The sequence below is a fragment of the Corapipo altera genome, unplaced genomic scaffold, assembly GCF_003945725.1.
Source record: "Corapipo altera isolate COAL_440 unplaced genomic scaffold, ASM394572v1 0, whole genome shotgun sequence".
In the NCBI taxonomy this organism is placed as follows: domain Eukaryota; kingdom Metazoa; phylum Chordata; class Aves; order Passeriformes; family Pipridae; genus Corapipo; species Corapipo altera.
In genome coordinates, this window is record NW_020884872.1 from 19,976,965 (window position 1) to 19,999,248 (window position 22,284).

The window sequence follows — 22,284 nt, forward strand, 5'->3', positions numbered from 1 at the left end:
ATAGAACAAACAGAATCAATAGTCCTTTCTCTGAGCTGGGCTCTATTTTATATCTTCATCTGCTGAATGAATAGATATTAAATCCATTCTCCTTATTTTCTCAGATACATACCTCTTTTGCTACAGTGCCCTAAGTACCTATATCCAAACAACACCCCAGATTGGTTGAAAGTAGGCTTTTGACTTCATATCAAAAGTGATATGATTGAAGTCTGGTTGTGCTGGAAGCTGTTTACAACAGTTTGACTGATGGCAGGATGGAAGCCCCTTGAGCCCAGAGAACAGACCTCCCTTGCTTCAGCATGTGCCCGGGGCTGGGCTTTAAGCCTTGCTCACATCCACTTTGGCTGAACTTCACTGGCTGTTCCCACCTTCCTTTTCCAACCCAGTTCAGTTTAAGCTGTTGGAAAAAATAAAAAAATAAAAAAATCGTTAAAGACAGATGAAAAGTTAATGCAATAACAACATGAAGCTTAGGCTCCTGTGTTAATTACTCAGAGGAGTCTCAGGATGGTTAGCTATTCAGGATCAGCAGAAGCACTACTGGAAAATATTGATTGGCTAATTTAAACAAATTGGCTTCTTGAGCTAATTGTTTGATACAAAGGCGTTAAACAATGATTGGACAACTATTCAGGCAGATCATTACAGAGCTGTGGTTGGTTTTTAGCAAGTCTTTTGCTTTGTACCCCATAGAAACCTTTGTGGCTTTATGACTTTATATTGCTGTTCTTGTTGTCAGGACTACTGGCAGATCACCAGACCCTTTCATTTTATCATAGTCATTTGTTACCTATTTAAGTATAAAGAGAAAACATGCAGACTTAGGAGCAGATTATATTGATCCTTTTGAAATAGAGAGAATTTTTCAGTGCAATACTCATCACAATTGAGGTTAAAAGAGCAGGAAAAATGTGGAGGTGGAATTGTTTAGTAAACCTTTTGAGATGCTATGGTGTGAGCCAAGTTGCAAAACCATAAACCAAAATTAACAGTCTCAGGCTTCACAGGAATAATTACGTGGCACTAAAGCATTTGGGAGGTGACAGGCTGTAGTAAGAGGCCCTGTGAGATGACTGAATGACTAATCTCTCCCTCTCTTCACTGCTCCAGGGCACATTTGGGACAGGGACAGATGGGGTGTCCCAGTCTTGGTGCCTCCAAGGCCATGAGCAGCCCCTGAGCAGTGCCAGGTGGCTGCTGACATTGGAGCACTCCTGTGATGGGACGGCCTTCTGCAAGGGCCATGCTTTGCTCCTCTCCTTTTCTTGTTCTTTCAAGGTTGTCCTTGGGGTGAGTGTAGTGTGTCAATCTAGTGGGATGTCATCAGGAAAAGTTAGGACTCATTTGAGAGCTTAAGAAAGACAGCTGACCTCATTCTGATGCACTGAGAAATTAATATGGAGCATTGCAGAGCAAACTGACAGTATTTTTTGACTTAGAAAAGAAGTAGGTGTGAGGAGAGTTTCCTTACCTGCTGTTCCCAGCCTCCAGTGGATGTACAGGAGGCATTCCTTCACAGCTTAAAACGGGGTGATAATTGGTTCTATTCATGTGTAACCATGACCACATTTGATTTCACCTCACACAAACCTTGTTCTTGCCTCATCATTCAAGAAATCAGGCAAACCATTGCCTTCTTCAAGTATTGCTGTGGATGCCCCTCTCTTCCCACCAGGAACATGCTTTTGAGGTACATCTCCTGATTACCCCCACTGCCTGTGCTTGCTGCATGCACATGACAGGGCAGCCACAGGCTACCACAGATGGCTTCATTTTGAGGGAAACTAAGTGTGTGCTCCAAGGATCAGCAATTAGATCAGCTTAGACACCATGTCCTGGACAGCACAGCTGTAACACCAACCTAAACACTGCCTTGTTAAATGTGCCATCCACTGTACACTGAGAGGAACCTTGTGCTTGTCAGCACACAGAAAAACATCCTGGCTTTCATTTTGATGATGATTTTTATCTGCTTAGTTATGATGCAGGCTGCTCTGGTGAATGTGGAAAGTGCTTGTGTCTGGCCTGAATTTGTTTTCTAAGTGCTTGTCTCTGGCCAGATTTGTTTTCTAAGGTGTGTTTCAAACATGGCTTGGGTTAACAAGGGAGAGCTCTTGTCAATACTGAAGTCCACAGATGCAGTCATAGTCTATGGTCTTCATCTTACACTGTTTCTGGGAGGGGCTCGCTTCCACAGTCACACAGCTCTTTCATTCATGAGCAGGAAGCAGCTGTTTCTCTGGAATAGCAAGGTGTGACTCAGAGGAGAACTAAACAGAAGTAAAACAAGACCAGATACTGTCTAATAAAATATATGTAGCTGAAGTTTTGTTTCAAGACTACAGCAGTTGTCAATTTTAGCTTCTTGTATTTTGGCTATATTAAAGTACAACAAGGCCTTTCTGAATTTATTAAAGGGAAAAAATGTAAATGAAAAAAAAGTAGTTGAATCTAATATATATTACTGAAATAGAATTACTGTAGTGGAATCTCATACAGAGGATATCTATACATGCAGGGCAGAATTGCCTCTAACACCCTTGTCAACTCCCAGCCTGCTTATCAATTCCAGCCATACACAAGAAGTGTTCTCTGTATTCACCAAAACTTATTTTTAAGCACTCAAAGATAAAATGAAAACTTGTGGAAAAAGTGCCTTCTCATATCCTGTTCTTAAACACCCCTATTTGTTTTCTGTTGGTGGAAGAGGACATATGGAACTGTATTTGACCTGCCAGCCTCATACATTTAATTACTCTTTTATTTGGCCAGATGTTCAGGCTAATTGCAAAGCTGAAATATGAGCACTAATAAAATAATAAACAACTTGAATAGGCAGATTTCTTGCATACCAAAGCTCTGTGTTTATGAGGTCCACCATATGTCTGAATACCAAAATCCTAACTACAACTCTCATTAAGCCCTTCTTCTGGTCTTGTAGATCAAATGCATGGAGACAGCTAGAAAGTGAAAAATTAAATGTGATCCCCCCCGCCCTGTATATCCATACTTGACTTGTACTTCAGTAATTGCCTCTGTGTATTCGTGATGAATCTGATCTCCAAAAATTTTCTTAACTTTTATGGAATCCTCAAGTTTAGAGTAATCCTAGATGAAAATCACTAAAACATGTGGTAGTTAACGTAAGACGGGTCAGATGACGTCTGGGTCATTCATTCTTTAAGGGACAGACATGCATATGTGTGGACATTGAAACTGGCAGCTGAAGAAGGTGCGAGTCTTATTGAAAGTAAAATAGGGAGCACAGTCAAGTCCAGGAATCCAGGGATGAATCTATTTTCCTGATTTATGTTCCCTAGGGTATGCTGTGAGCTGTATGGAAATTTGATTCTCCCACTGCAGCTCTCTAAGCAAACTTTAAGCATTCAGAGGGCTAAACTCACTACGGGTTTCGAAGGTAAAATTTTCAAAAGGCTGAGAAAATTTGAGCAAGCAGCTCTCAGTGAAACTATCCAGTGATGAAAGTGATGGGAAGACTTTCTGCTGCTCCTGCGTCTCTTGGTTGCTGGGGCTCATCACATTTTCGGGTGGCAAGAAACTTTTTAATCTTTCAGGTTTCTCCATAGGGCATTTGTCACTTTGCAAAGCCAGCACCTAGAGCTGAGGAAGCTGACAAGGTGGCAACACATACTGTCCTGGGCTCTGTCCCATTGTGTGTGGCAGTACAGAGGGCACTGGGGGTCTCTTCGTGCCCTGGTGTTGTATTGGGATGAAGTTCAGGCAGCCTCTTACCCTACTTCTGTCAGTAGGACACCAGGTCTTAAGGGGTGGATTGAGATATGCTCCTCTTGTGAGTGGAGGAATGACAAGTCTGTTAATAAAGACAACCTTTGTCCATGAAGCCTTGTCCTACCCTAGTTTTTCACCAGCTTTCCTCCGCCTCCCTCTGAACACTTTCATACTGCATAGATGAGAGGGACTCAGAGGGTAACTGAAGGCCTTGTCCTCCATCTGCCTCCACAGAGGTACCCACCTACTCCTGCATCTGTGAGCCTCCAGAAAAATCTTGAAAATATGTAGAACCAAACACCACTTCTTTTATCATGCTTCTTGAAACAGGTACTTTTTAAAGGCACAGGTTTTAAAACAAAGCAGTGGGGCTAGTTTCGCATGATGCAAGGATCAAGCTGTGATGGCAGGGTTGTCCTGGCAGCACCCTCACCCCTCGGGGGCACCAAGGCTCAGGAAGCATGAAAACACTGGCAGCCATTCATTGATGCTGTAGCCACGTGATAGCATCTGCTCCTGGTTTGCCTGCTACAGCAGATCTTGAATTTCCTGGAGGAAAAGAGGGGAAAAAAAAAGCAAAAATGCAACTCCCTCCTTAGGCTGAGCACCACCTTTTATGTGGCAATGAAACATCCTCCTCCTGGTCATGCGCCACCATGTGACAAGGAGCACAGTTTTCTTCTCACCAGCCCTTTCCTCAAGGCACCAGATGACTTCCCAAGGATCAGAAGCATTCCCGCAGCCACAGTAAGCGCCCTGTGTAACAACTCAGCTCTGCTAAAGCCCCATGTCAGGCAGTCAGCCATCCCCTAGGAATGCAATTACACCCAGAACAATGCAGTGGAGGCTAGATAAGGCAGCTTTTTCCTTAGTTCCCGGGGATTTTACAGTCTGAAAGCTGGTATACCCAGATTCCTTCAATATAATGTTTGAATGTAAAATGAAAAAAAAAAATCGCATCTACATTAGCAAAATACTTTTTGCTAAAGACAAAATACTTTTTAATAAATTCTTTAAGTGTAATAGAGGCCTTTTTGCCTGGTTTGCTGGGCTCTGATGCTAGTGAGCTCCATGACTTCACTGGAAATAAGGCTGATATTGAATAGCTGGAAACCTGTGAAAAGTATGAGCAGTTAAGCTAGGTAAGCTGAAGACACAAAGGCAGCCACAAGGCTCCACAGGGAGAATTATTCCTCTCTTCTAGAGGAATGTGGTTTTGTTTTTTTTTTTCATGGCACCATCTTCAAGTATTAGTTTTATTGGTACATTACTGGGAGACAAAAATGGCATGTATTGTTTTAATTTATTTCATGAAGATATCACACTGTAGATACCTACTTCATGGATTCATTTTATTCCAGATGAGATTCTGGTCATACCTATGAAACTGTGAGGTGGCCTCTTGCCTTTCTTCTGCAGACACTTGTGAAACAAACTGATAAATATTCAGTTACACAAAAAGTCAGTGCACACATACATTGCAACACATACATCGCAACACACACACACACACGTGCATACAGGTACTCCTTAGGTTTTAGAAGCACTGAAACATAGTTTCTGATGATGGGTAAACTATTAATTAATTGGTTTTGTTTTAGAACATTTTTTTGTTTTTCTTCCCCAAATATTATTGCCCTTTATTAAAAACCAATGACAACCACCCCAGAAGATACTACTTGAAATGATGAACAAATATTCTCTTTATGAAAATTCAGATTTTCATAAAAATAGAATTTTAACATTCAGTTCACTGCTGCTCCAAAATATTCTTCAAAAACACTATCAAAAATTCCATCAACATTTTCTCATTAAATTGCCATTGCTTTGCCGCCTTAGAATCTTTTTTTCAGGGCCAATTTCCAATGACAATGAGGTGTTTGGTTGGTTTTGGTTTATTCCAACTGACTCAAGCAATAATTTATTACATGGGCCTCCAAGAGGCTACTGTAGAATATTTGCTTGGGAAAAGCAAGTCCAAAGACTAAGTCTATCTTTGAAAAAAATCCATTGAGAATGCCATTCTAAAAATTGGCAGATTGGGTTATATTTTTTTTAAATTGCTTTCATACGTATTCTTTGATCAGGTCATGAGACCTGGACCTTTAATAGGGATACAAAACCAAAAAGGGTGTCTCTGTGGGCTGGCTGAACTACAGGCTCTCTGCCTGTGTCATCCTCTGTGGAAGAAGGTGAGTGGGTGGATGATTAGACATGGTCATTTCATTGCACATGAATTTCTCATGATTCTCCCCAAACTAGCCTCTGGGAAAGAAGCTGACAAGCAGCCGTTGTCCAGGGCTTTAAAGATGGCAACACCACACTGAGGACTTTTCCCATCAGATCTCTTCTTCTTGGGAGTCTAGGTTTCCATTCACCCTACGTGCCTGTCATGTGAAAAGGGGAGATTATCTCAAACTTTTAATGTTTACTTAGTCTGTCAATGCCCTTAAAGGGCTCACATGAACAGGTTATGGCTTATTAATAAAATTGTGACAGGTTAAGATCTGAGGACTGTCTGTGATAGCATTTTACTGCAAAAATGTATCAAAGCAATATAGTAATTCAAAGCAGTACACTAACAAGCTCTAATTCCTAACAAAAGTTACTTTGAGATGATCATCCAGCATGCATAGAGCACAGTTTTTGCCCAATAGGCATTGCAGGGGGAGAGGTTCAGCCTGTCGATTTATCCCAGAATTTACTCTGGAGTCTTCCCTGAGTTCTCCCCATTCGTAACTTACTTTTATACTATTCTTTTATGTTTAGGTGCTGTTTGAGTGACTTTAGTCACACATATTACTCACTGGGGGGTGGTTGTACCTCAGAGGTAAGTATTTCAGTATAGTACCTGAGATAACCTTGTGACAGGTACATGTGTCAGTCCAAGGAAAGTGATTTTGCCACAACTGCTAATTCAAGGACATCTTCCTTTATCTCCCTTGCTTTTCAGCTGCTGCGTGGCTTATCAGCAAGGAAGTACCATTGACTTCCCTCCTCTGCAAGGGTTTTTAGAGAGCCTGACCGTAGTGTATGCACTCCATGCTCCATTTGTTTAGTCTCTCTTAGATTGTATTGCATGTGGGAGGTCAGGTATGCTGACTGCATTCCACCCAGGAAGTAGCAACTGTATTTTTCCCTATAACTTCCATACTGTTTTTACCCTCAATCATCTTCCCACAGTGCCCTCGCTGACAGTACTCTCTGCATTTTCAGTCCAGCTGGCAGGACATCATGGCTGTAAGGGTGCAGGACATCTCAAAAACCCTTCTAAGACTTTAAGATCTTTCTGTTTTTCCTTTAAAGAAAATATTCAGAATTTTTCAGGAACTGCAACACAGCATGCAGGGATGCAATGTTCACTTGACACCACGAATTTTCAGAAGCGTGGAGAGATAATTCTCATTTTTAGAACCACAGTGCTTCCCAACTAAATCCATTTTTGTTTGCTGTGCACTTCTGAGTGTGGTGAGTTACTGTAGTGAAGGATGAGGATGCCAAACGTTGTCCCAGTATTTAATGGGAAGGATTTGGAAAGTCATGAGAAGAATATTTTTTTTATCTTTTGTATTGAGATAGATACTAATTAATTACACAGTGAAGCCAAGGCTGCTTCTATGAAGGTAAAAGATGTTAGATCTTGCAGCCATAAAAGAGGATATAGCTGCTTTCCTGCAGTTATTAGGTTTTGTATTCTTTTGGCTTTGTGAATATATTCAAAAGGAAATGGAAAAAAACTATCTCTAAGGAAACAAAGATCTTCCTTCCTATTGGGAAAGGAGTCAGCAAGAATGATAAATTTCTTGCCAAGTGAGTAATTTCTTCACTTAAGAGACTTCAAAGCTTTAAAAATTACTTTTTATACCACAGAGCTTAGATATAAAATTGCATGTGCTCTTAAAAGACAAAGCTGATCTCACCCTTGACTGGAAATGATACATAGAAAGATGGCAGGAAAATGAGTGGTTTTGAATGAGACGCTGATATTACATCTTCCCAGAATAGTTCTAAAAAGTACCCTTTAATTGTATTGCACACTGACAGAAGTGAGAAGCAAGTGTTTAGGACTCCTTAATGCTTCCAGTGTTAGTTGTCACATAATTTTCAGGCTAAGTAAATATATATAGGATAAATAAAGGAAAACTAAACTACAATTTTAGTTTGACAGTGACATATTTTCTCTAAACACTCCTGCAAATGACATGACTAAAAACAGGATCATCGTATAGCATTTATTTAAGAAGCAGGTAAAGTGAGAGCTTTTACATAGCACTACCTATCAACCTCCAGCCCTACTCTGGCTGCTGTCTTACCTCTCACGTTCTTTATTTTGAGTAGCTGTTATGAAGACTGCTGGTGGTCTTGTGAGAGCTGAACAAACATATTTGTCCTAATGGTACATTAATGCTGTGCAGATTTCAGAACATGAACAAGTGTCATGAAAGTGCATTACTTTCTCTTTTTTGAGTATTTGATGATGTGGTAAGGTACTCATCATCAGCATACCAGTTTTTCTAGCACCTGTGTCTTCCCAAATGTTATATATTAATCTTAATGCTCTAGGTCCTTAAACACCTGAAAACTAGATGATGTGACACACAGGACTGTTTCTTCTGAGTGCTAAATCCTTTTGAAGGCTTTTGACAATCTCCCAGCCTTAGCTTAGGTTCAATCTGTTACATGGTCACGAAGTAAAAATCCCATTTCATGTTGAATCCCCCAGTAAGTACCATGGATGCCATTTTGTCGAATAAAATCCAACTAAAAACTACACAGCATCCAGTCTGTTAAAGCTAAACAACCCCCTCCCCCTGTATCCTTTGAGGTGTCAGTGCCTTGAGCCCCAAGCAGAGGAGCCCATGGGAAGGTACAACTGTGACATCTTTGCATAAGTTGGAATACTCTGGAGTTCTTCAAAACCCTCCAACTGATCAAGCAAAGTTGAATTTTAGCCATGCTATCTTAAAATTAAAAATTTACCTTGATCAGAACTACAGCCCAATTTATTTTATATGAAGAAACTCCCTTTTCAGGTAACGTTTTTAAAGGAAACTTTTTAACCCAATCTTACTCAAATTGGCTCCTTAGCAGCTTCATAGATTTTCAATAAACACATGTGATGTAAGCAGCCACAAAGATGACCTGGTTAAAAGGGAAAAAAATACTCAATAGGAGAAGTCTGCTGAAATTCTGAGAAACTGCCTGCCAGCCCGGGAGCTGTGACCAGAAGCATCCTTGAGCAGCACAGCCAGCATCTCTGAAGTGCAGGTGGACACCTAGAAACCAAAGGCATCCCGAGACACCCTCGGAAAGTGCAAAACTAAGATACTGTAATGGTAACAATATCTGATAAGCTGGAAAAAGGGAAGACATAATGAGAAAGCATTAGTATTGGTAACTGCCATTGGCTTTCTAACTGCAAGAACAGGAAAAGTTCCAAAATGCAACAGAAATCATAGTCTGTTGGCTGTCCCAGGTGGAAACCAGAATTAACCACCTCTGTTGGCTGCTTGAAGTGGTAGTGTCCTACACCCTCTTATATCTCTATGATTTAGAAATTACTTTCTATCCAAATCAGCTCTTCTCTTCCCGCACTGCACATACTTGCTCCTTTCCTGAACAGGTCTGTGTGAGCTTGTTCTACAAGACCCTGGACCCTTGTTGGGGACACCTTGCTGACTCTAAACTCTGTGACATGGATCATCTTTGCAGGGAGACTCTGCCTGTTGTTCTGTTGTTCCTCCACTAAGCCCATGTCCAGGGCTGGTCTGGTTTGTCCTCCCACCTCTGGGATGGCTCTGCCCCTTCTGAGATTTAATAAGCTTGGGGTCACATCTATACATGTAAGTAACCTGTCATAACTGTATCTGCTCTTATATTATTGATAAGTTTCCTTCACTAGTGATAACTTTATAAATAAAATATTATATACACACACATATACACTTTATTGCTGCTACTATTGGGTGCTGCTATAACTGAGTGTTGCTATACTGATGCTTGCAGATAATACTTTGTAATAGCTTGATATACATATAGCTGTACTTGCTAATGGTGAGTTTTAAGGAAAATTAAGAGGCTAAAGTCTCCATGCCCTGTGTATTACAAAAGCTATGTATGCACAGGTCAGGTAACCCCATCACAACTTAAGTCACCCAAACCCAGCTCTGAAGTACAGGATGCGAAATAGCCAGAAAAGAATAAGAAACAACACGCACAGAATTCTCTAATATCAAAATATAGCAATTTATTCAAGACACTGAATATGATCTGTTGATTCTCTCCTTAAAACAAATGAGCTACAATACACAAGGTGAATTTGAAGAAAGTGTGGGTGGGGGAAAAACAAAATAAGGGTTGATGTTGTTTCAACAGAACTTGGGAAATGCTGAAATGAGAACCAAGTCTGGCTGCAAGTCTGACACAGACAATAAAAACTGCAGAAGCCAGAATTCAGAGTTTCAGTGAGTGGCTGAAAGAACATTTCTGCAATTGACAAAGAACCACATATTTTAAAAAGGCAGTAAGAGGAAAAAAACGGAGGAAAAATTAAAAAGGGAAAAAGAAAAAGAAACCCAAAAACAAAGCAGACCCTTACATTTGACAAAGTGCACTTCACTTGGCTCTAAAATTAGCTATTTTTTTTTTTAAAAAACAAATTAAAAGGAAATTTCTAAGATGTAGCATGGGGTTAATGTGTGTATAACCCTGTAAGTCAGGCCCTTTATTGCCCCATAAGGGACCCAGTGTTTTCTACATAAAAGATTCAGTATCCTTCTAACCCACAGAGTGGAGTGGTTTTTCAGAAACTGGTTTTTTTTTTAATTCCAGGCCAGTTCCAGACAGCCAGCAATGATAAAAATCCAGCAACTCTCTGGATGGTTTCACAATCCTGTGTGGTCACTTAGGTTTTTCCATTTCTCTTCTGTTACGAAGAACTATAAACAAAATTATAAAAAGAAATTTTATGAGAAAAACGAACTCCCCCAGCCTGTTGCTTCATGCAGTTCTGTTTTAGGGGAGCTGCAGGAAGGCTCTGCTGGCTGGAGAATGCTGCTGCTCCGCTGTGGTCGAGAAAAGCGAGAGCTCCTACGAGCACAGTTCTGCAGGTCTAGGCTGAGACGAACTACCAAACTACCTTGGAAAAGCCTCTCTCTCCCCAAGTCCTATGTCCTAAAGAAACCATCTCCTTAGGCTAGGATTAACCTTTGCAACTACACCTTCTGTCTCCCTTCATAGCTGACAATGATCTACTATAGAACCTTTGAGGATTTTCCAATCTTTTGGGTCTGGGGAGGGGAAGGAAGGTGAATTTTTTCAGCTCCTCAAATGTGCTGCTTTTACATCTGATGGTCAGTATAGAAAACTTACAGCAGCAACCTCTCTCACACGTGGGTTTTGCAAACCAACTGATATTCAAATTTTGTTTCTCTTGGCTTCTTACCTCCATGTAGGCAGGCAAAGGAAAAGTGGTGTTCTGACAAATTAAAAAAACAGAAAAAGAAAAAAGCAAGAGGTGGCACGGACACTGCACTGTTATCTACAGTAGCTATCCTGGGAAAAAGCACAGCCTGGGAAACACAGGCTATGTAGCCAGTCAGTCACACAGTGTTGCTGAACTCAGATTGAGAAAACTCATCTCTTCAAATCCTGAGGTCTTGCCTATTCTGGTGTCACTCAGGAGACAGAGGTAAGGCCAGAGCCCCAAGAGTGCTGCCCTCCGCCACTCTGCTGCCCACAGAACTGCAATTTCTGCCTGTTATTCTCAAAAATGCTACCAAAAAGCAGCTTAGGAAGTTAGTTAACCGTGTACATGCAATGACTGTAATCAAATCATTGACCCAACTGTGCTTTATAAAACCACATTATGCCCTTGTATTCAAATTCAAGCCTCTCTTTGAGCAAGTAGTCTTTTTAAAAAAAAGAGTAATGATTTTAAATTCATATGTACATGTGGTTATTATAAAACAGTGCAAAACTGCCACATGATGATCTACAGCCCATGCTCTTGGAGCAGAAAATTAAAACTAACACATAAATGCATTTAACACCAAAAATAATCCTTGATACCTTCTAGCACCCAATTATTTGAGATAAATTACAAACAAGCCTAACTGACATTAATAACCAAAATTCCACATAACTGCTTTTGCCTCAGGATTGAGAATCACTTTTAGCAGTTATTTCTTTCTGTTCTTTTCTCCTTTCCGAAGGTGTATTTTTAAGAAACATTGCTGAAGCTGGCAGTGACTAGTTCCACTGGAAGGACTAAGATCCTGTACAGATGCAAGCATAAAGACAAGAAAACTCAGGAGAAAAAGTGGTGTACAGATTCCATGATGATGCTGTGGTGCTCATCAGGTCTTACACCATCACTTCAGCCCTAGGGCTCTGAATTTGCTCAGATGAAATCACCACTTCAACAGTTGTGATCAAATCCAAGGGGAGATGCCGTGTTACATCGACTTTAGGCAAGAAGGTACTACATATGTTAATCTCTCTCCTACAGATCCTAGCCTAGTCTGTGGGCTAGAGAGGACACCTGTTTGACTCAGTCAGTTCTGAGAATCTAAGTAACATCTGCCACCACTCCAAGGTTGCCTTATAGTTACAGCACTTTCAGTAAACTCTGCCTATGTGTCCTTCTTTGCATCCATCATTTCCTCTTAGAGTAATGAAGTCTTCAGTTGGCATCTGTGCAGGTGTCAGGGTTACAGTAAAGAAATCTAGTCCAAAGTGGATAGGCGGTGCTTTGGAACTCTCCATTGTCATTCTGATCACTTCACCCACCTTAACTTTATAGTGGTATGTATGTTGAGATACAATTTATATATCTTTTATGATGATGTCACCTGATGAAGTACTCAAAGTTGTCTTCTGAGTACCACACTGAGGACTCAAGGCTAAACCTGCCTGGGCAGACAGTGAGCCTCCAAGTGCAGACCCAGAGCTTTCCTAGCAGGATGCAGCACGTGCACGGCTGAGGGTGACAGCAGCACCACATACCACCAGATGCAATGGAAGAGCCTGCTTCCTGGTGTTTGTGGTCCATGGATGGACAGGAGCCTGGCAAGAGCCCATTCTTCAAGAGTGACAGATGCAGTCAATATATTTCAGTTCACCTGGTCTCATCAAGTCAGTGGTAAAACCCCACTGACTTACTGGAATAGAAACAGCTGAGTGGAATGAATAGTGGAAGACAGCACGGCTCAGTAAGGCCACAGGCAGCCAAATCCATGTTCTGTCGAAATTTGAACTATCTCTAGAGGGAAGAAGATACACAAGCATTTTCTCCTGGCTACCGAAAACAAACAAAAATATAGACTAGAGAAGAAAATGAATGCTGTATTTATAGTCTCAAACTTATGAACCTCTTTGAATAAGTGTACCTCATCAAACAGTCATAAAATATGAAATGAGACTATATGAATGGCTGGATGCTGGAAGAGGGCCCTTAGTAAAGGACTGGTATTTATTGTACCAAATGACATTTTTTCTTACAGCACTTTCTGAGAAAGAGGAGAAAAAGGATACTGCACCTTTCATGTTACCTGGACTCTGTGTCATTCTTTTTGCTTGAATTACACAACTGGTCTACATTTTGTGGTAATTTTAGGCTTTTAAAACAGTTTAACATAAAAAATATTTTTTTTCCAAAAATACACTGGGTTCTTTCTGTTAAAAGTCATCTTTCTCCTGTAAAAATCTTCCCCAGCACTGCATTCTTATATAAAGCACTTATTACACAATTTGCTGAAAGTGCCCTTGAGACGTTAAGATCTGAAGCATGGAGGATTTTTTTTTTCTTTTAAATGGAGAAAAAGAAAGGAAAAGGAAGAGATAGAAGAGAGGAGAAGCAGTCTGTCAAAAATTTTCATTGTCATGTCCACCTGGTTGCATCTACTATGGGCATACAGGGAAAAAAGAAAAAAAAATAAAAAAAGAGCAAGAAGAAAGGGGAGAAAAAAAAAAGGAAGGAGAAGTTGGGAGTGGAAGGGAGAAATAAAAGGAAAACAAAAGTTTCATCCTAAGCCTGGGATCTTCCAGGCTGTAATATTCCAGCTGATAGAAAAACCACGGAACAAAAAAAGTAGTCTAGAAAATAGAAAGTGTTGTGATTACAAAGTTGAGCATTTCATCAGTACAAACTGGTCTTTGAACGTCCTTTGGGAGAGCAACTGTAGTGTCCAAATTGGAAGGAAAAAATACAACACCGCATGGAGGAGGATTTTTTTTCCCTTTTGGTTTATCACAGCATTTTTCTTTTTTTTTCTTTTCTTTCTTTTTTTTTTTTAATTATTAATTTTTTTTGGCACAGCTTTTTTTATTCCCAGCCATCAGAGCAAGTTCTCAGATGCAAACCAAACAGTGCAATGCCTAGCTGGTGGCTTCATGCTTCCAAGGCTGAATGTTCCAGGTGGAAACCATTCCCTCCCCCTCTCAAGTGACTGCGTTTTAACTCCTTGATGAAGGTTACGGACAAAATACTAGTCACCTGCGGCCAGGGAGAGTTGGTTTCACGGTACACTCTAACTTTGTTCAAGTTCGTACAGTTCTGGAGCTGTTAAGAATAGTTTTGAAGAGTGCTTCTCCCCACACATTCACTGCTGGTCCATTTGAAATTTCTTCTAAAACATTTCACTTCTACTTCCGCAGATCTAGAACACAAACCTGCAGAGAAAAGACCCAGCATTAAGAACCATTTCTGAAGGTGATGTGGCAGTCCCCCTACACAGGCTGATCATCCAGCTGAACATCACACTCCCCAGCTTCAAAACAGCCTGTCTCAAGCACTAGTTTGCATGCACACAAATAAAGGAACAAACCCACATGGGAGAAAACCCAAATGAAACACACATTTAACAGGGCTTCCATTGGGTTACAAACATTTTGGTGGCACATCCCAGGTAACACTATGGTGTGATACTATTCAGTTACCTAAATACAATTCCACTTCTGAGACAGATCCAAAATAAATGCAGGCTTGGCAGGCATGACAGTGGACACGTGCCCATTTGGAGCAGCTGTTGGAAGCCAGGCATGGCACCATCGCAGATGGCACAACTAAGCTGCTCAAGCAACTGAATCATGTTCTAGGTGTGCCCCTTGTTAATACCAGTTGAAAAATACTGCTCCAAAGTAGTTATGCCAGCCAGCCATGTGTGTCCTTCATAAGCTGATCATGATACAACTACAATTTTTTAAAAGTAACATTCACAGCGAAAACAGTAACGAATAATCAGTATTTCCATGGCAATATTTCTCCTTTACCACGTGATGAAATCTTTGGGAACCATTCCTTTAGCTACTCTTATTCACGGGTAAACTTCTGTGGGATCAAACTTGGAAAGCTCCAGGAAAACTGTTTGTTAGAGAGTTGACTGCTGTGGTATGATCTTCATTAAAAACTGACAATGATAGAAACAACGCTACTGTTGTTCTTGTTAAATATGCATTTAAAAGTCATTCTCATTTTCAGCAATATTCACCTATTCCATAACCATTTGTCATTTCCAACAGAAACATCACCTCTTAGCATTCAAAACCTTTCAAAGCAGGAGCATTTTCAATATACTACACAGAGCTACTTATTTATGTCTTGAGCTGCCTTCACCTTCAGCTCTGTTGACAACAGGTGACACAGCATGCATGTATTTTGTTGGTGCTCCCCAGAAAAGAAATCTCCACTCAACCTTTACAATGTTTAAAGATCCTTACCGATCCGTCTGATGCGCTTGCTCCCACTTTGTCTCCTCTAGCATTCCAGCAGACTTCAAAGATGCCCCCGGTGCCTCTGTAGCTATGTACTAGAGTTCCACTCTACAACGCAAAACAGCATGCAGACATTTGATACAGAAGTTCCCCTTCTTTTTTTCTGTCATGTGGCACTACGTTAAAAAGCGATAGCGAGGGGGAGCTATTCCCATCACCAAGCTATGGCTGTCTCCATAAGGTGCTGAAATTAGGAAACTGGTCTTTGAAAATGAAGAGCAACAGGCTCCTCCAGAAACAGCAGGAGTGTTTTTGTCAACTCTGTAACAGTAAAGGCCTGGGGAGTTAGGCTGTAAGGTCTTCTCTAAAGTTTGTTGCTATTTCAGGTTGTGAGGCATCAGTATCCAGAATTAAATCTGTGGAATTATGATGTCCCACTTTTCTCCAGAATATCATCAGTCCCCAGCTTGTACACCCTTTGTATCTATCACTTCCTCTTCAGAAAGTCTAAGCCAGGAGCATCAGACTCACACCTAAACTCAGCTTGTAACTACATAAAAGTATCCCCTATTGCTAAGAATGAATCCACACCTCTGCTTCACAAAGTTGATGACCCAACACAACGTACCTTTTCATGCATGCTAGGTACTTTAGCATACACAGAACACTGAGCAGAAATGTACTGGACAGTCACCTCACTACACCTGAGTGACCCAATTGCTATGGATTTGTATCAGCCAACACAATCAGGTTGACCTTGGCTGTCAGGTCATATGTGGCAGAAGTACACACATTTTCCATTTAAACTTTTGCTATTAATGTGTCACCTAAACCAGCATGCGCTTCACATGAACAAAACAGTACCTGAGTATTCCATATATGGACACATTTGTCAAAGGACCCACTGGCTAGATATTTTCCATCAGGACTAAAAGCTACACTGTAGACGGGCTCTTGATGTTTTGTTAATGTATGGATGCAGACTCCTCGGTCAACGTCCCACAGCCGAACAGTGGAATCAAACGAAGCACTGCAAGAAGCATTCAAACACAAGCATGTAATAATTTGGGTGTTAATCCATTTGTAGTGTGATACTGTAAACGTTATAAAAGAATACCACAGAGGTTTTTTTGCTAAGCAAGACATAATGTTTCAAACAGAAAAGCTAGTATGTACCACAGCCTTTTTATGTTAAGAACTATAGCTCTAGAACTAAATTCTTGTATGAAGACCCTTTGGGCTTATCTATGTGTGCTGTTTATAGCTCTAAGAGGGCCAAGCTCCCCCCTTTTGAGATTCTATCTGCTATTATTCAGGAAGGTCAAATATATATTATCATTAATAGGATAAAGGGTTCCAAACAGATCTTATTCCTAATGTGAATTCACACTGTTTAATGAATTAACATTCTGTAATTCTCTAGAACTGTGGTTCTTTTTGCTTTGTTTCAGGGCTGCTTTTTGCTACACTCCATGTAAATCCCAAACCATGGGCTTAGAGAAAGGCAAAGGAAATAATTGGTATTAAAAATAATATTAAAAGAATAACTCCAAGAAAGTGAAGTTTTTCACCATCCACTCCCAGACTAAAGAGTAAAATAAACCAGTTTTGACACAACTCCTCCCCAAACTCCATACCCCATGAACTAATTTGACAATCCCATAGTACTACCATCAACTGGCATTCTATAAGCAAATATATTTCCTAAACTCAAAGAATAATTTTGCACAGATTTTCTAGTGGATCTTTAAAGATTATCCAAGCTTTTCTCTGTTAGCTAAGAGGGCTACAAAAACTGTCTGTATCTGCCCAGGTGAGTTGCCTGACCCTGGTTAAAAACCATTCCAGCTGGCTGAACAGGTGCCATCTGCCTCAGTACTTTCACTCATAACAACCCCATGCTGAATGTGAAGGTGCAATGTCAAATTTACAACCCTGTAACCAAGGCAGCTGAAAAGTTAAACATCATATGACTCAATTTTCCTTCTTTTTCCCCTTTCCTTTTTCAAATACGAATCCTTTCCCTTTGTATCCATCCCTCTGAGTTACAGATACTTTTTAGTAGAATTGCCTTCAGGAAGACTGATGGCAATGTGACAGTAGGGTTACATGTCAGAAAGACGATCCTTCTTGGCAGGCAAGAGAACGAGGTACGTTTTTTACCTTGCTAACATGATGTTGGAGTTTGGGTTGCTGGTGCCTGGTCCCGTAGGGCTCCATTTGATAGTATAAATCTCTTTGCTGTGAGCCTGAAGATCATGTACACAGGTATCTTGCTTCATACTCCAAATCTAAGTCAGAGTAATAATGAAGGGGATAAACAGCAGTGTTACTAATCTCTTCTCAGATGAGTTATTTCAGTCCTATGTTATTCTCACCATTTGTTTATTTAAGATCTTGACCCACATACATACACATAAACATAATTTATTAATGCAGTAATTTGGCACACATATTAAAATAACTCCAATAGGGGAAAGAGTCACATATTTAATAGTATTTATTCAATAGGTGAGAAGAATTAAATAGTTGCTGTACTACCCATAGCCCATAAGTGTATTTTCATAAAGAAGTTAAAGGTAATCTATTTAGAGAAGTTTAACTTGAAGTTTAAGTCACACAGTCATTTTAAAAAATGAGAAGAAAATTGCAGTAACTGCTTAGAACCTAGCAATTTTCTCTTATGCAAGTAAAATTTTCCTTTCCCTCTTGAACTCCATTTGTCTTCCTCATGCTTTTAACAGTGCAGAAGATGGAAGACGATCAGCTATTTATGCAGTGTTATACAGCCAAATACTTCAACATGAGATGAAGAATATGCTCAACAGAGATGACAGGTAATTGAGTCCATCTTTTCTTAAGCTAACTGAGAAAATAAGATGAAGCTAATTCACAGCAGGAAAAATAACTCAAATTTAGTCACTCAGTTTCACAGAGATACCAAAAAGGTAGCAATGGTTTAACTCAGTTGTTGTAAGTCTGCACTATGAGAGGAATGATGAGCTCTTATGCTGAATTCCCCATCAGTGGAACTTAGACTGCTTTTGGAAATGCTACATAAAGCTCAGTCATGTTCTATGGCTAACAGGTAGCATGTTCTAAGAAGTTATAGGAAAATATAATGAACTCCAAAAATAGAGAAGAAAAAGAAGTCTGGGAGGACTGATTTACGAAGAAAAACGAAGAAGAATAATTGCCTGAATTTGGAGCATTTGCAGCCTCCATCACTGAAGGTTTTTAAAAACAGGTGAGGTCAGGGATAGCAAACCACTAGTTCTTGTGCCAAATTCAGTGGTCAGGAATTTGAACTGGTACCAACAACACCAAGCCACAGTGGTTTTTAAAACACAGCACACAACTGGGCACCAAAAAGCTGTGCTACCACTGGGTCAGGACATTTAAGAGAGCAAGAACATTTACTGCAATACTGCGTTCTGGCAGCATAGCAGACAAGGTGCTCCCTTTTCAGCCCCATTTTCTGTAAATTTCCAATTCTGTGAGTAGTTTGCAATAATACATTTAGAATCCAGAATAATGAAAACCTCAGTGGGTATACGTGGCAAAGCCAGAGCAGAACAGCAGAAGTCAGGCTGCTTATGAAGAGGAAACATTTGTAACACTGACGTTCACTTAGCTCTCATCTGCAAGTTCTGCTGCTCTCTCAGTTTCATGCTAGAAATGTCCCACGCTTCGGCTGTGTCAATCAGCAAGGGAAAGAGGTATGAGTCTTAATTAACACAACCACACTATGAGGAAATTATTACTGGTACAATTCTATCCACAAAACCAAATCTTTCCTGGGATATTTGCTTTTTTCAAGGAACCAGCATAAATCAACAGTCCAGCAGGAGGGCTTTGCTTTTAGAACATACAGCTATTCCTACACAGATATAGCCTTCATTTGATGTCGCTGGGAAAAGAGAATGAGAGAGAGGGCTTTGGGCTGGAAAAGCTCTATTGTGGAAAGCATTTCTGCAAACCAGATATTAGCAATACTGTGCTGATACAGTACCAGGTGTGCTGGTAAAGCAGCTTATGCCGCCTGTGAGCCAGAATATATATTCATTCCACCCAACTTCAGGCCCCTAGCAGAGGCATGTACATCAGCAGCACAGCTACCACACACTTCCTATACAGAGAATGGATAAAGATAGGCATCTTCAGAGAGGAATTCAGATTTTTGGTGGGCTCTGAATACATATGTTGTGTTCCATTGCTTAGTCCAAGGCTACTAAAAAGAGAAAAAGAATATTCATATGGCTCTAATGAATTATTTCAGAAAAAAAAAGACACCAAAGGGAAAGAAAACAATTTTTATATTCTTTTTCAAAGTGCAACCAATAGACTGCTTCTTATCAGGCTTGTGCTTCTGTTGACAGGTATGCAGGTGTATATATATCTGTGTATATTTAAAATATGACTTTTCTGTGACAATGACATATCAGTCACGCAACACTTATTTGGATAGTATGTCTCAATTTTTCCAGTGCCTGCTTCTCTGTGCTCTATCTTTCAGATTATCTTTTAAGAAATATGGGACAAAATGGAGACTACTGTTCATGCAGAGTTTTAAGTGGTACAGCACCATTGTTCTGGAGAAGATGAAAAAATAGACATAATTTTTGTCCTTACTTTCTGAACAGCAGGAATGGAAATTATATTACCTTTAATGTCATATCATCAGAGCAAGATGCTAGTAGCATGCCAGATGGGTCCCATTTGATTGCATTAACTTCGTTCTGAAATAAAGAGTGAATTTTTAAAGTAAATATTCCAGTCACTGCACTGTATTGGGCACTCAGCAGAGGGCACTCAAGGTTTATGTATGGAGCAAGTTAACCCACAAATTACAGTCCTGGGTGCTTTTAAGGGTGAACAAAAGCAGTGCTGCCTCCCCAACACACTATTTAAGTGGCATTTTGGAGTGGAACCATTTTATACTTGTGAACAATACAATCAGTCTTCTGATGTGTGTTCTGGCACAAAGTCTCTCATATCCTTTCTTCATATGCAGGGATTTAAATAAACCCTCAAACAAGACAGACTGATACAGCATTAGCTTCTTTTTAAAATGGAGGCATTTATTTCATCAATATTCTGACAAGTGTTCAATAGAAAACACTGATACTGGTGGGGTGTAAAGTTTTGTGGAGTTTATAATTCTTAGTATTGCAGCTCTACAACAATGTTGGTCTCTCTAAAGAGAGATATATATGTGTAAATGAATGCAAAATGGTGCATTTTATATAATCATAAAAAGCATCAGTATATTGCTAGGAATGTACAACCAGTCATGAAATATCAGTTTAACCACAGACTAGGAAAAAGGTCTCCAAATGCAGTTTTTCCTCAATGGGAAGATAGCAGGTTCTGGAAGTTAACATCTAAATTACAGGTTGGTAGATGATAGCAGTTTTTCTCACAAATGAAAGCTAGAAAAAGTAACCTTTGATGGTTATTAAATACCACCAGGAAAAGAGAGGGGAAATACATCTCAAATACCTCTTATTAGATTAAATTGATTCTAAAATTGAACAATGGCTGGGGGTAAATTGTTCTCTCCTTATTTACAGCTCTCATTAACTAAAGGAAATTAAGCTAGTGAAAAACAAAATCTTATTTATTAACATGCCTTTAGTCTGCAGCTCATGCTACATATAAACACTCTCACTGTTGAAGCCGCAGGTTTTGCCTCCTACAGTGATTTAGAACATTTTATCCCTTCTCACAGACTGTGAATCACTCCCAAGGAATATGTTTTTAGGGAAGCAATGAGGTGTAACACCTTTAGTGCTAGAACACACCCTGCAAACACATCTGCCATCCTTGTAATATGCTGCTAACATTTTGGTCTTAAACTTACTGTGTGTCCTTGAAAGGTTTTAACGGGACGATCACAGCCAAGTCTGCATACATGAATGCACATGTCAGTGCTGCAGGAGGCAAAAGTAGTGTTGTTCTGCCAGTCTACATCCAGAGCAGGAGCTGTGAAGTACAAACAACAGAAGGAATATCAGGGAACACGGCAAAGAAACAGCTACCCCAAATCATTTTTCTCCTGTCACCTACATGGATCAAACAGACTACAGGCTAGTTCTTGGCCTGTCACCTGCTGCCTGTTATAGGGCTGATAAGGAACTGTCTGAAGGGCACAAATTAATTTTTCTACTGCAGTGGATAATATGGATGCTTTGCATGGCATCTGTTGATGAGAATCTTTCGAGTTGTTACATAAGAGGGGGTAAAACACAACCTCCACCCTCTCTGCTCCCAGTACACATAGCTCTTGGGCCATTTCTAGCATTCTACCCTCCGTAAGCCAGTTCAGTGAAGAAACTGAAAGAAAACTAATCAAAAAAACCCCATGAATAATTCCATCTGGGTTAGAAACGATGTTCCTGTGAATGCCAGACACAACACATCGGGAAGGTAAAGACACAGGTGGCATCTCCCTTTGCACCAGCTTTATGCAACCACCAATACAAACCTATTGCTCTGTGCAGGCACCTGGATTATTAATAACACTGACATTCAGTTTAATTTGGTTTGGGACTGATTTTAGACAGGTACCATTGATCAAGCTGATCTGAAACGAGAGGAAGAGTTTCTGTAGAGGGTTTGGCATTAACTAGTACTGAACTAATGAAACTCTGTACACAGATAGCACATGAACGTGTAACTAGTGCCTGTGTGCAACATACACACTTTGCAAAAAGTATGGGAAAAATACTCCAAACAACTTTTTCAGCATGTCACTGCAGACTAAAAGCATGTGCAAGAGCCAGAGGGTGCTCCTGACAAACAGCTTGCTTGTGTTTT

The 22,284-nt window shown here is 40.1% G+C and overlaps 1 protein-coding gene across 4 annotated transcripts in view; it reads right to left on the bottom strand.

Moving 5' to 3' along the window:
• Window positions 1–9,980: 9,980 nt before the first annotated feature.
• TBL1X (transducin beta like 1 X-linked) overlaps window positions 9,981–22,284 on the bottom strand; it is a 196,237-nt gene continuing 183,933 nt past the window's right edge. For all 4 annotated transcript variants that reach the window (XM_027639213.1, XM_027639204.1, XM_027639220.1 and 1 more), the window contains 6 exons: window positions 21,329–21,450; window positions 20,130–20,204; window positions 17,629–17,756; window positions 16,330–16,495; window positions 15,472–15,573; window positions 9,981–14,424 (listed from right to left, as the gene is read on the bottom strand). In XM_027639213.1, coding sequence (XP_027495014.1) covers window positions 14,398–14,424; window positions 15,472–15,573; window positions 16,330–16,495; window positions 17,629–17,756; window positions 20,130–20,204; window positions 21,329–21,450 — 620 coding nt within the window. In that variant the 3' untranslated portion in view covers window positions 9,981–14,397. The remainder of the gene's footprint in view (window positions 14,425–15,471; window positions 15,574–16,329; window positions 16,496–17,628; window positions 17,757–20,129; window positions 20,205–21,328; window positions 21,451–22,284) is intronic.